This window comes from Rhinoraja longicauda, chromosome 21 (assembly GCF_053455715.1).
Source record: "Rhinoraja longicauda isolate Sanriku21f chromosome 21, sRhiLon1.1, whole genome shotgun sequence".
NCBI lineage: Eukaryota > Metazoa > Chordata > Chondrichthyes > Rajiformes > Arhynchobatidae > Rhinoraja > Rhinoraja longicauda.
The window spans coordinates 21324328-21338978 of NC_135973.1; the positions used below are offsets into that span (position 1 = coordinate 21324328).

At 42.2% G+C, this 14651-nt stretch overlaps 1 protein-coding gene across 1 annotated transcript in view; it reads left to right on the forward strand.

The window, feature by feature from the left end:
* The window catches only part of lmtk2 (lemur tyrosine kinase 2), a 99474-nt gene that overhangs the window by 28491 nt on the left and 56332 nt on the right, over positions 1-14651 (forward strand). The window contains exons 2-3 of the mRNA XM_078418077.1: positions 5167-5288; positions 6879-7032. Coding sequence (XP_078274203.1) covers positions 5167-5288; positions 6879-7032 — 276 coding nt within the window. The remainder of the gene's footprint in view (positions 1-5166; positions 5289-6878; positions 7033-14651) is intronic.

Sequence of the window (14651 nt, forward strand, 5' to 3'; positions counted from 1 at the left end):
ATGCCTCCATAGTCCCCTTTGTTCAACTGTAGTGCTGACACTTCCGATTTTCCCTTCTCTCTCTCAAATTGTAGATTAATCTTATCATATTATGATCACTACCTCCTAATGGCTCTTTTACCTTGAGTTCCCTTACTAAAATTCAGTTAATTACACAACACTAAATCCAGAATTGCCTTCTCTCTGGTAGGCTCCAATACAAGCTGCTCTAAGAATCCATCTAGGAGGCACTCTACAAACTCCCTTTCTTGGGGTCCAGTACCAACCTGATTTTCCCAGTCTACCTGCATGTTGAAATCTTCCATAACCACCGTAGCATTACCTTTGCGACATGCCAATTTTAACTCTTGATTCAACTTGCACCCTATGTCCAGGCTACTGTTTGGGGGCCTGTAGATAACTCCCATTAGGGTCTTTTAACCCTTACAATTCCTCAGTCCTGTCCATACTGACTCTATATCTCCTGATTCTATGTCATCCCTTGCCAGGGACTGAATATCATTCCTTACCAACAGAGTGACCCCATCCTCTCTGCCCACCTGTCTGTCTTTTCGATAGGACGTATACCCCTGAATATTCAGCTCCCAGCCCTGGTCCTCGTGCAGCCATGTCTCTCAACATCATACTTGCCAATATCTAACTGAGCCTCAAGCTCATCTTCTTTATTTTTTATACTTTGTGCATTCAAATACAACACTTTAACTTTGGAATTCACCTCCCCTCTCACACACCGGTCACTAATGGCCCTGACCTTACTCTCTTATCCCTTCTTGAACTTTCCTTCCCATTAATTCGGGAGTCTTTTGCAACTTTTCCTGTATTCACTTCCCCTTTAACTCCATCTTTATATTCCCAATTTGTCAACCCCTTCCCCCCCACTACTTAGTTTAGCACTAGCAAACCTGCCTGCCAGAACGTTGGTCCCCCTCCAGTTAAGGTGTAACCCGTCCCTTTTGTACAGGTTACCCCTACCCCAGAAGAGATCCCAATGGTCTATAAATTTAAACCCCCGCTCCCTGCACCAGCCCCTCAGTCATATGTTCATATCCCCTATCTCCCTGTTCCTGGCCTCACCAGCACGAGGTACAGGAAGCAATCTAGAGATAACCACCCTAGAAGTCCTGCTTTTCAGTCTTCTTCCTAACTCTTTAAACAGGTTGCAGAACCTCCTTCCTCCTGACGTCGTTTGTGCCCACGTGCACAACTACTTCTGGCTGTTCACCTTCCCTCTCGAGGATGTTCTGAAGTCGGTCTGTGACATCTTGAACCCTGGCACCAGGGATGCAACAGACCGTCCTCGAGTCTTGCCACAGAATCTCCTGTCCGCACCTCGGACAATGGAATCACCCCCCACTATGGCTCTGCCCGACGTCGGTCTCACTGGTCGAGTCTCATCGTTAGTATTGGAGCCACCGACCTGTCCGCCGTTCGGACTGGAAGCATCTTCTGCCCCGAGAGCTCCCAAGAGGGTGTACCCGTTTTCATTAGGCACAGCTAATGAATCTCCTGTACTTCTACTACCCTTTCTCACAGTCACCCACCTTCGCTCTTCCTGTATCCTTGGCATGACAACCTCACTGTAGGTCCTGTCCAGGAAACTCTCGTTTTCCCGGATGGCTCTGAGGTCATCCAGCTGCTTCTCCAGTTCCCCAACATGTTCATTCAGGAGCTGCACCTGGACACAATTCCTGCAGGTGTAGTTTCCAGAAGCTCCAGCGGTGTCCCTGCCTTCCCACATCCTGCAGGAAACACACTGCACCAACTTGCCTGCCATTTCTTCAGTGACAAAAATCAAAGTTCAAACAAGCGTAGCCTCCTTGCCTCATCCTCCTCGCCGAAGACTCTTGAGCCAAAGACTCACACTTTATGTCCCAAGGCACTTCACCTCCAAGACTGCTCCCAACAAGGTCGCTCCGCTGCGGCTGCACTTACTTTATTTGCTACCTAATCAACTACTTTAGGGCTGATTAGTAAATTGATTAGTAAATTACCTGTACCTAAATGTGGTGTGGAATGTATTTTGTTGCTTAAATAATCTGGAATCAGGAAACTTGTTTTGTTAGCCATTAATATTTTTCTCTGATTTTTATGGAATTAATGCTATTTTGCTGTCCTTGGACTTTGCAGTCTCACAGTCACCTTGCTCACAGTCTGTCTGTTTTACATTTTATTTGTGGTGCTTTATATGTTTACAAAAATGATGGCAATATCATATTTTTTGATATTCAAGAGGTTGGGCAATTTGGATTGTTTTCTCTGAAATGTCGATGGCGGAGTGAGAGGTGCCACCCTGGAAAAAGAGGAACAATCCACCGTGTCAATGTAGGTAAAACTACAAGAAGCATTGACAAGGTAGATTGTTACTCTTTTTCCCAATGTGGAAATGTCTTTTTCCAAATGTGGAAATGTTAAATACTAACAGGCATATATTTAAGGTGAGCGGGAGAAATTTAAAGGAGATTTACATGGCAAGTTTCTACACGTGCTGCCAAAGGTAGTTTTGGAAGCAGATATGAAGCAAAATCTAAGAGGCATGTAGACATGCAATGAACAGGCAGCAATTGAGGAATACAGACAATATGCAGGCAGATGTGCAGTTTAATTGGCATCATGCGTTGGAAGGAACTACAGATGCTGGTTTAAACTGTAGATAGACACAAAAAGCTGAAGCAACTCAGCGGGGCAGGCAGCATCTCTGGAGAGAAGGATTCATGTTCATTGCAGGCATTGTTTAGGTTTATTGTCACATGTACCAAGGTACAGTGAAAAGCTTTGTTGTGCACGCTGTCCAAACAGATTGGATATGCCATGCTTAGGTACAAAAAGCAATTAAGCAAATACATTTATTTCTGTCGACGTTATTGCCATTCAACCTCTTCTCTGCATTGAAAAGCGGGGTACCCTATTCTTGTGGATCTGCATTTCACAAGGATTCCACCAAGAGAAAACATTGAGTAGACAAGAACTGTATTCTGAAGTTTGGTAGAATGAGAGATTTTATCAAAACATAATATTCTTAAAGAACATGAAAGGGGGTACTGGCAGTGAAGAAGTTTCCCTTGTCTATTTAAATGGATTTAATCAACCCTCTTTAAGTCCATTTAAATCTAAAAAAGATCAGGGGAAGGATCACCACCTGTTAATTGGCTTACTGCTGCCTTTGAAATACTTATGTTCTGAGCCCCTTATTCCCAGATAATTGTGAAGTTGCGTTTGAAGACATTTAGGGGGTGATCGGGTAGAAAAGGTGAAAAATATTACAACTCTTTGTGTTCTCCAAGGTTACCTAACTCTTTGTACCATAACTGATAATTCCTGTAATTATTTTGGCTCCATGTTTCGTATTCTATTTGGTGTGGTACATCCCACAGTCTCATTTTTAACCACACTTTTTGCACAGACAAAGAAGCATAATATGCCTCTAATTGGAGACACAAAAGATGCAGATGCTGGAATTTGGAGCTAAAAACAAAGAGAAAAATACCAGAGTGCAGAATATAGTTGATAGCATTGTATCGTTAAAGTTCCAGATGAAAAGTCTAATGTGGAGAAATAATAAAACGATGTGGGAAATTTTGGAAGGCAATTATATTTTTAATTGTAATTATCCATTCCTTTAGTGAGTTTGAATTTGAATTTCACATTGCCCTTCCACCCCAGCCTGTGGAAATGGAGAGTGATTCAATGACCACAGTCTACAAGTACTCGCATTCATGCTTGTTCTCTATGAGATGTTGAAGTTATAAAGAACCCGCTCCAATCATTATTCACTAATTGTTATTTTAAAACTGGGAACTGGGTAGTTTTCCTTAAAAGACACAAAGCCCTGGAGTAACTCAGCGGGTCAGGCAGCTTCTCAGGCTTTGAGAGCAGCAAGAATCACAGAGGGGGAGCAGTGAGAGAGGGCCTCACAGAACCCGTGTCAGAGAGAGTGGAGAACCTCTTCAAAGTAGACATACCTAGAGAAGATTTTGCAGTGGAGCGGTCAAAATGTAGAAACAATGTACTGCAGATGCTGGAAGGGGTCATTTTCCTCTATTGACCGACAAGTCTGGGCATGAAACAGAAGTGTCTAATATCATTTTTATTTTGCCTATTGCATTTTGAATAATATGTAATTAGCTTTTAATCGTACAATGGGGCTTTAAGCATGCAAAGGCCTATTTTCTTTAGATTAATCATCAGATCCATAGCTTTGCAAATCAGTCCTGACAATGTCTTGGCACATTGTGGAACTGCTTACAATAATCAATGAAGAATATCGTATTCCATGACTCTTAATAACAGAAAACATTCTATGTAAAAAGCTGGTTCTAATCTTAGAACTTTTAGGGGGAAAAATGTTTTTGAAATGATGGATTTTGGCCAATGATTAATTTTCAGAAATTCCTGGGAGACACTAAATCAAGAAAGCAGCAGCTAATCTTGTCTCTTAACAAATGTCATTTGAGTACAGTGTTTTAGGAAAATCTACCCTTAATAATTGTCCTTCAAAATAAGGGGGGCACATTGGCGCAGCGGTAGAGCTGCTGCCTTATAGTGCCAGAGACTTGGCTTTGATTCTGACTAAGGGTGCCGTCTGTATGGAGTTTGTATGTTCTCCCTGTGACCGCGTGGGTTTTCTCCAGGTGATCCCATGTATTTCCCACATTCTAAAGATGTGCGGGTCTGTAAATTAATTGGCTTCTGCAAATTGTCCCTAGTGTGTAGGATAGAGCTAGTGTATGATGGATTGCTGCTTGGCATGGATTTGTTGAGCCAAAGGTCCTGTTTCCACTCTATATCTCTGAACTAAACTAAATTATAAGGTATGATCGGAGAACGTGGAGTTTTATACATGTAAGCTATTTACTTAACGGGGAAGAATATTATTGTTTGCATATTCTGAGGCATGCGCTTCCTTTATCTGGTCTGAAACACTGTTTTATGATGTTCCTCATGGAACCATTGTTCTACAGAGGCAGATGTCATTAATTTCTTAGTTTTATTTTAGGGCTTGACTTTCAGATTTTTTTTTGTAGAGAATATGTGCAGAGACATTTTTAAATATTTAACAAATATAATTGGTTTGGCAATATAGTGTTAAGCAATTAAATTTGCACCGCACAAGATGTGGTTTCTTGGAATGTGTTTTTAAAACTGATTTTCAAAAATCCCATTTTGCAGGGGAAACAGTTGTTGAAGTCTCTTCGTCACTGCTCATACTTTCTGGGTGCAGTTTAGTTGTCCTCGTCGTCCTGATTGTGAACTGTGCGTCTTGCTGTAAAGACCCAGAAATAAATTTCAAGGTAAGCACATAGTTTTGCACCTTGGATCCTTTGTTTTTTTTATCAGCTGAAAGTAAACTTTATGAACTGTAACATTTAAGTTGTGATCACAGCACATTGGCAATATATCAATTGAAACTGATTTTCATTATGTAGTCACACACGGCAGATGCTGAATCATGAGGATTTCTCAACATGGCTTGGTTCAGATATTTTTTTCTCTCGTCTGTGAATACCAGCCGCAAGAACAAAATTGTTTCCTGAGAAAGTCAAATGCTTAACATAGATGTAGGACCATATGTAGGACCATACAGCACTGGAAGGGGCCCATCAGCTCATAATGTTTGTGCTGGACATAATGCCAAGATAAACTGATCTTGTCTGCCTGTACAGGATCTACATCCCTCCATTCCTTGTACTTTCATGTGCCTATCTGAAAGCCTCTTTAAAGCCAGTATCCTATCTGTTTCCACCACCATCCCTGACAATGCCCCCACCACTCGATGTAAAAAAAAAAAATTTGCCCCGCTCATCTACATTAAACTTTCCTCTCTCACTTTATAGCTATGCCCTCTGGTGTTGGATATTTCCACCCTGGGGATAAAGGTTCTGACTGTCTACCCTATCTATGCTTCTCATAATTTTATGTACTTCTATCAAGTATCCCATCAACCTCCAATGTTCTAGAGAAAACAATACAAGTTTATCCAACCTCTTCTTGTAGCTGAAACCTTCTAATCCTAATTTTGTATTTTATGCTGCCTAGTTTAAACATCTTTTAGTGGGTGGGGAGAGTGAGGAATCAATAAATTATATACTTTAATTATATGTCTTTATGTGTATTTAATATTACCTATGTTCAAAACTGGGATTCAGGTTGCTTGGGGTGAAACTACTTCTCGGTTTGCTCTTTGGGCTTCCTTTAAAAAAATTCGTAAGCATTGTTTAATTGAGGCATTTTCAAAGTATTTTCCGTCGTACGGAATTAGGAGATGTAAAGCACAAGAGCAAATGCTGTTGAAACTGTCACACGAAGAAATTTGTTTATTAATCCTACAATTATAGTTTTGCTGTGGTGTAAGGCATGTGTTACTTTGCAGAAGTGTCGTAATGCTGCAATTCTGCTTCAGAAATAGTGCAAGCAGGTTATTACATAGTGCACAGTCATGAAATCTCCGCTCCATCAAAGGGATCGACAGGATGCACTGCCTCAAAAAGGCAACCTATATCATCAAAGGCCCACACCACCATGGTGATGCTTTCATTTCACTCCAACCACCAGGGGAGAAAGATATAGGAGCCTGAAAACCATGACCACCAGGTTTAAGAATAGCATATTCCCTATCTTGAATACTACATAACACTAAGCTGAACTATGACTTTTGAGCCGTCCTTGGTTGCACTTGGACTTTGGATTTTTCGCACGTATTGGGGGCTATAAATTTATTGAATTTTTACTATCTGTATTGTGTTTACAGGCCTGTTATTCTGCTGCTGCAAGTAAGAATTTCATTGTCAGTACTTAAGATAATTAAACACTCTTGAGTCTTGAATCTTGAAATCATGCCATTTTTAAATGAAATTAAGAGTCCCACTATTTTTCTTTTTCAGGAATTTGAAGATGATAACCTTGATGAAGAAAATGATTTCATCCCACCTGCAGAAGATACTCCATCACCTCCAGCACCTGCTGAAGTTTATATTCTCTCTGTTCCAAATATAATGCTCTCTACTCCAACGCAACTTAACTTATCTAAAACACAAGGTGTGTGGTGTTCAGCATTTCAAACAGCTCTTTACTACTTTAAACATTTTTACTTAAATAAATGGTAACATAGGCTACTTAGCAAATAACTGATCTAACAGAATCTGATTCTATGGCTTTTCCATGCATATGTTAGTTTGAAACAGTCCAACACCCTTGTAATCTGTAGGTTCCTCAATACTCTAAGTGTATCTGGCAATTCATCTAGCAGGAAAATCTCTGATTTAAAAAAAAAAAAATCCTCAGTGTGCTCTAATTATATACATATTTAAAATGAAAGGACAAACTTCAGCAGGATTTCTATTCCTGAATGTAATTTTTTTTTTAAACCACACAGTGGTGCAACTGATGGGAGCTGCTACCGCACAGCACCAGAGACCTGGGTTCCATCCATGCTGTTGGTGTGGAGTTTGCACGTTCTACCTGTGACCGCGTGGGTTTCCACTGGTTGCTCCGGTTTTCTCCCACATCCTAAAGACTTGGGGGGTTGTAGGTTAATTGGCCTCTTAATTGCCCTTTGTGTGTTCTGTGCGATCACAAGAACTAATGTGAACGAGTGATCCATGATTTCAGTAGTCCGAAAGGCCGTTTCCATGTCTAATCTGTCAATACCATCTCTTTAGTTCTTTGGAATTCCTTTAATTCCTCAAACCCCATTTAACTCAAGTTTTGCGATTTAGGGAAAATGGTGCTCTGCTTAGTATTAGTAAATAATACTAATTTAAGTTGTTAGTAAATAATACAAACATATTGAGATGTCATTGATCTGGCATTTTAATAATAATAATAATATATTCCTTTATTCGTCCCACACTGGGGAAATTTACAGTGTTATAGCTGCAAAGTAGATAGCAAGAGAGCAAGAGATCAATCATTATAAATAATAGATACATAAATTGTCATCAGTTTTCTGTGTGTTCTTAGCTATTATTGTTGACTTGTCTGCTGGGAGCAGTGCTGGTTGTGCAGTCTCACAGCAGCGGGAAGGAAGGACCTCCTATATCTCTCCTTCACGCACTTGGGGTGAAGGAGTCTGTCACTGAAGGAGCTACTCAGTGCAGTGACAGTGTCCTGCATGGGGTGGGAGTCGTTGTCCAGCAGCGATGTTAGTTTTGCCATCTTCCTCCTCTCTCCCACCACCTGCACTGAGTCGAGGGGGCAACCCAGGACAGAGCTGGCCTTCCTGACCAGCTTGTCGAGTCTCTTCCTTTCCGCCGCTGAGATGCTGCTGCTCCAGCAGACCACTCCATAGAAAATGGCCGATGCCACCACCGTGTTGTAGGTCCTTAGGAGTGCCCCCTGCACTCCAAAGGACCTGAGTCTCCTTAGCAGATAAAGTCTGCTCTGGCCCTTTCTGTATAGCGCATCGGTGTTTTCAGTCCAGTCCAGTTTATTGTTGAGGTAGACACCCAGGTACTTATAAGAATCCACCCTCTCGATGTCCATTCCCTGGATGTTCAATACATTAAAATCTTACAAAGCGTACCTATCAGGACAAGTGAAACTGAGTTTACACCAAACCACAAAACATAAATTAGAACAGATGACCCCCAAAGCCTGGTCAAGCAAAGGCTATAAAGAGCATCTTAAAATAGCACTGAGCAAAACAGAATGCCGGTGGAACTCAGCGGGTCAGGCAGCATCTGGGGAGAGTATGGACAGACAGGATACTTAATTAGCTGGGGCATAGATTATGCAAGCAAGTGTTTGGTATAATTATATAAACATTAGTTAGACCACAGCTAGAGCACTGTGTGTAGTTCTAAGAAGGATGTACTTGCACCAGAAGTTGCACAGGTGATTTGCAGCCTTCCAGCTATGAAGAGAGATTGGATAGTTTAGTTTAGTTTGGAGATACAGCACTAAAAAAGTTTTTTTGGCCCACCGAGTCTGCACCGACTAGCGATCCCTCAACATTAACACTACCCAACACTCACTAGGGACAATTTTACATTTACACCAAGCCAATTAATCTACAAACCTGTACGTCTTTGGAGTGTGGGAGGAAACCGAAGATCTCGGAGAAAATCCACGCAGGTCACGGGGAGAACGTACAAACTCCGTACACACAAGCACCCGTAGTAGTCCTGGTTTCTTTTTGTTGGTATGCAGAAGACTGGAGGGTGAGGAGGGAACTGATTGACTATACAAAATTATGAGGTAGATCGTGATGAACTTAATAATGGTACCTACTACCTGAAAGCATAAATTTATGGTATGAGGTAAGCGATTTGAGGAAGAATTATTTTCAGCTAGAAGGTGGAAGAAATCTGGAGGACACTGAAGTGTTAGTGAAGGCAGCCCATTAAGCCTGCTTCACTATTCAACAAGCTGATCTACCTTGGTTGCCACATTCCTGCTCCTCTCTCCTAAATCTACCAAACTCAGTCTTGAATAAAATTAATGATGGCCGAATCAGAGCCCTGTGAGGTAGAGAATACAAAAGATTCACCACCATCTGAGTTGAAACAAATTTTCATCGGTTCAGTTTTAAATAGCTTACTGCTTGTTTTGAGACTGTGACATTTAAACAACAGTTGTTATAATTGGGGGAAACTTCCTTCCTGACTCTACACTGTTTTGTCCTCCAAGGATTTAATGCATCAATGAGGTTAGCTCCAATTCTTCAAAACACTAAAGAATTGTGGCCAAGCCTGCTTCATCTCCCTTCAGAAAGCTGACCTGCCTCTCAACCAGTCTGCTGAATCCTCACTACACTCTTCCTGTAGCATGTATTTATAATCTTTTTGATAACGCTTCTGTGAAGTGCAGGAAGAATTTTTTACTCCTGCAATTAGATAGTGGTAAAGGAAACGAATGATATGCTCACTTTTATTGATGTTAAGAGTCTAGAAGTAATGATGTAACTCTAAGATGTTGGGCTACATCTGGAGTATTGCAACCAGTTTTGGTCACCCCATGTGTAGGAAAGATCAGCAGATGCTTGTTTAAATCGAAGGTAGACACAAAGTGCTGGAGTAATTCAGCGAGACAGGCAGCATCTCCTGTCTCAGTATCAGATAGAAGGAGTAGGTGACGTTTCGAGTCGATACCCTTCTTCAGACTGGTCACCCCATTGCAGGAAAGATGTGGAGGTGCAGGAGAGTGAGCAGAAGTGGTTTACCAGAATGTTCCCTGGATTAGGTGGTATTAGCAACAAGGTTGGATAAACTTGGATTATTTTCTCTGGAATGCCAGAGGTTGAGGGGAGACCTAATAGAAGAATATAAAATTATGAGAAGCATAGTTAGGCAGTTAGAACTTTTTTCCCAGGGTCACTCAAAGACTAGAGAGCACAGCTTTAATGTGAGGGAGGCAAAGTTGAAAGAAAATATGTGGGGCAGGTTTACCCACACAGAAGGTTGTGGAGAATCATAGCAATTAAGAGGATTTTAGATGGACACATGGATGGGTGCAGGCAGATGAAATTAGTTTGGCACCATATTCAGCACAGATTGTGGGCTGAAAGGCCTGTTCCTGTGCTGTACTTTTCCATGTTCTATATACAGTTGTGCTAAATTGAATGCAAGATGCATAAACATAGAGGCTCGAGTTACATTACAGTCATCGTGAAGTGCTTCAATTTATTTCAGAGACCAGGCTTCCCTTCTGGGATCTAAAACCTCTTTTGTACCAAAGGTTGATACATTGTCATTTGGCACAGTTTCAATGTAAACATCCCAGTTTGCTATTGTGACTTTGTGGCTTCCTTTGGAATAATAGGACATGTACACTGGTGTTGAAAGATGGAAAATCTTTGAAGCTCTTGTACTGTATTGAAATTGTTCAAAACATTTCATAATCCATGCTTTTAATTTGTTTACAGATGCATGTGCATCAGCATTAGACAATAGACAATAGACAATAGGTGCAGGAGTAGGCCATTCAGCCCTTCGAGCCAGCACCGCCATTCAATGCGATCATGGCTGATCACTCTCAATCAGTACCCCGTTCCTGCCTTCTCCCCATACCCCCTCACTCCGCTATCCTTAAGAGCTCTATCCAGCTCTCTCTTGAAAGCATCCAACGAACTGGCCTCCACTGCCTTCTGAGGCAGAGAATTCCACACCTTCGCCACTCTCTGACTGAAAAAGTTCTTCCTCATCTCCGTTCTAAATGGCCTACCCCTTATTCTTAAACTGTGGCCCCTTGTTCTGGACTCCCTCAACATTGGGAACATGTTTCCTGCCTCTAATGTGTCCAATCCCCTAATTATCTTAGATGTTTCAATAAGATCCCCCTCATCCTTCTAAATTCCAGTGTATACAAGCCCAATCGCTCCAGCCTTTCAACATACGACAGTCCCGCCATTCCGGGAATTAACCTAGTGAACCTACGCTGCACGCCCTCCATAGCAAGAATATCCTTCCTCAAATTTGGAGACCAAAACTGCACACAGTACTCCAGGTGCGGTCTCACCAGGGCCCGGTACAACTGTAGAAGGACCTCTTTGCTCCTATACTCAACTCCTCTTGTTATGAAGGCCAACATTCCATTGGCTTTCTTCACTGCCTGCTGTACCTGCATGCTTCCTTTCATTGACTGATGCACTAGGACACCCAGATCTCGTTGAACTCCCCCTCCTCCTAACCTGACACCATTCAGATAATAATCTGCCTTTCTATTCTTACTTCCAAAGTGAATAACCTCACACTTATCTACATTAAACTGCATCTGCCATGTATCCGCCCACTCACACAACCTGTCCAAGTCACCCTGCAGCCTTATTGCATCTTCCTCACAATTCACACTACCCCCCAGCTTAGTATCATCTGCAAATTTGCTAATGGTACTTTTAATCCCTTCGTCTAAGTCATTAATGTATATCGTAAATAGCTGGGGTCCCAGCACCGAACCTTGCGGTACCCCACTGGTCACTGCCTCCCATTCCGAAAGGGACCCATTTATCCCCACTCTTTGCTTTCTGTCTGTCAATCAATTTTCTATCCATGTCAGTACCCTACCCCCAATACCATGTGCCCTAATTTTGCCCACTAATCTCCTATGTGGGACCTTGTCGAAGGCTTTCTGAAAGTCGAGGTACACCACATCCACTGACTCTCCCCTGTCAATTTTCCTAGTTACATCCTCAAAAAATTCCAGTAGATTTGTCAAGCATGATTTCCCCTTCGTAAATCCATGCTGACTCGGAATGATCCTGTTACTGCTATCCAAATGCTCAGCAATTTCGTCTTTTATAATTGACTCCAGCATCTTCCCCACCACTGATGTCAGACTAACTGGTCTATAATTACCCGTTTTCTCTCTCCCTCCTTTCTTAAAAAGTGGGATAACATTTGCTATCCTCCAATCCACAGGAACTGATCCTGAATCTATAGAACATTGAAAAATGATCTCCAATGCTTCCACTATTTCTAGAGCCACCTCCTTAAGTACCCTGGGATGCAGACCATCAGGCCCTGGGGATTTATCAGCCTTCAGTCCCATCAGTCTACCCAAAACCATTTCCTGCCTAATGTGGATTTCCTTCAGTTCCTCCATCACCCTAGGTTCTCCGGCCCCTAGAACATTTGGGAGATTGTGTGTATCTTCCTCAGTAAAGACAGATCCAAAGTAACGGTTTAACTCGTCTGCCATTTCTTTGTTCCCCATAATAAATTCCCCTGCTTCTGTCTTCAAGGGACCCACATTTGCCTTGACTATTTTTTTCCACTTCACGTACCTAAAAAAACTTTTGCTATCCTCCTTTATATTATTGGCTAGTTTACCCTCGTACCTCATCTTTTCTCCCCGTATTGCCTTTTTAGTTAACTTTTGTTGCTCTTTAAAAGAGTCCCAATCCTCTGCTTCCCACTCTTCTTTGCTATGTTATACTTCCTCTCCTTAATTTTTATGCTGTCCCTGACTTCCCTTGTCAGCCACAGGTGTCTCTTACTCCCCTTAGAGTCTTTCCACCTCTTTGGAATAAATTGATCCTGCAACCTCTGCATTATTCCCAGGAATACCTGCCATTGCTGTTCTACCGTCTTCCCTGCTAGGGCCTCCTTCCAGTCAATTTGGCCAGCTCCTGCCTCATGCCTCTGTAATCCCCTTTGCTATACTGTAATACTGACACTTCCGATTTTCCCTTCTGCCTTTCCATTTGCAGAGTAAAACTTATCATGTTGTGATCACTGCCTCCTAATGGCTCTTTTACCTCCAGTCCCCTTTTCAGATCAGGATCATTACACAACACTAAATCCAGAATTGCCTTCTCCCTGGTAGGCTCCAGTACAAGCTGTTCTAAGAATCCATCTCGAAGGCACTCTACAAACTCTCTTTCCTGGGGTCCATTTCCAACCTGATTTCCCCAGTCTACCTGCATGTTGAAATCTCCCATAACCACCGTAGCATTACATTTTTGACACGCCAATTTTATCTCCTGATTCAACTTGCACCCTATGTCGAGGCTACTGTTTGGGGGCCTATAGATAACTCCCATTAGGGTCTTTTTACCCGTACAATTTCTAATTTCTATCCATACTGATTCAACATCTCCTGATTCTATGTCACCCCTTGCAAGGGAATGAATATCATTCCTTACCATCAGAGCAACCCCACCCCCTCTGCCCACCTGTCTGTCTTTTCTATACGTTGTGTACCCCTGAATATTCAGTTCCCAGCCCTGGACCTCTTGTAGCCATGTCTCAGTGATCCCCACAACATCATACTTGCCCATGACTAACTGAGCCTCAAGCTCATCCACTTTCTTTTTGACACTACGCGCATTTAAGTACAACACTTTAACTTCTGTATTTACCTCCCCTCTCACATCGGTCACAAATGGCCCTGCCCTTAATTTCTTTTCCCCTCTAGAACTTCTGTTCCCATTCTTCCGAGAGTCTTTTGCAATATCTCCTGTATTCCCTTTTACCTCATCTTCATATTCACAATTTGTTAACCCCTCCCCCCCACTACTTAGTTTAAAGCCACAGGTGTCGCACTAGCAAACCTGCCTGCCAGAATGTTTGTCCCCCTGCTGTTAAGATGTAACCCGTCCCTTTTGTACAAGTCACCCCTAGCCCAAAAGAGATCCCAGTGGTCCAGAAATCTAAATCCCTGCTCTCTGCACCAGCCCCTCAGCCATAAACTCATACCCTCTATCTCTCTGTTCCTGGCCTCACCAGCACGAGGTACCGGTAGCAGTCCAGAGATAACCACCTTCGACGTCCTACTTCTCAGTCTTTTTCCTAACTCTCTAAACTCCCGCTGTAGCACCTCCTTCTTCTTCCGCCCGACGTCATTCGTGCCCACGTGCACAACGACTTCAGGTTGATCGCCTTCCCTCACTAGGATTTTCTGATGTCTGGTGTTCATTTGCTCCTTCACCAAGATGCATCTTTGTAAATCACCCAGACCTGTGTATTCAAATTCAAGTTCAGTTAGTTTCATATTTATCTGAATTTATAAGTTTCTGTGCTGCCAAAACTTTTGTTATGCTTAAAACTGATGTGTATGTACGTTGGTACCTGATATGAATTGATTGATTGCCGGAAAAGTATTATTTCTTCTTTCTCTTCCCGTTAATCCCTCAATCCGATTTAGAATTGATGTCTGGTGTTCAGATCTTTTAAGCATTGTCACAAACAAGGGTGAACACTTGAATAGTATTTCTGAAC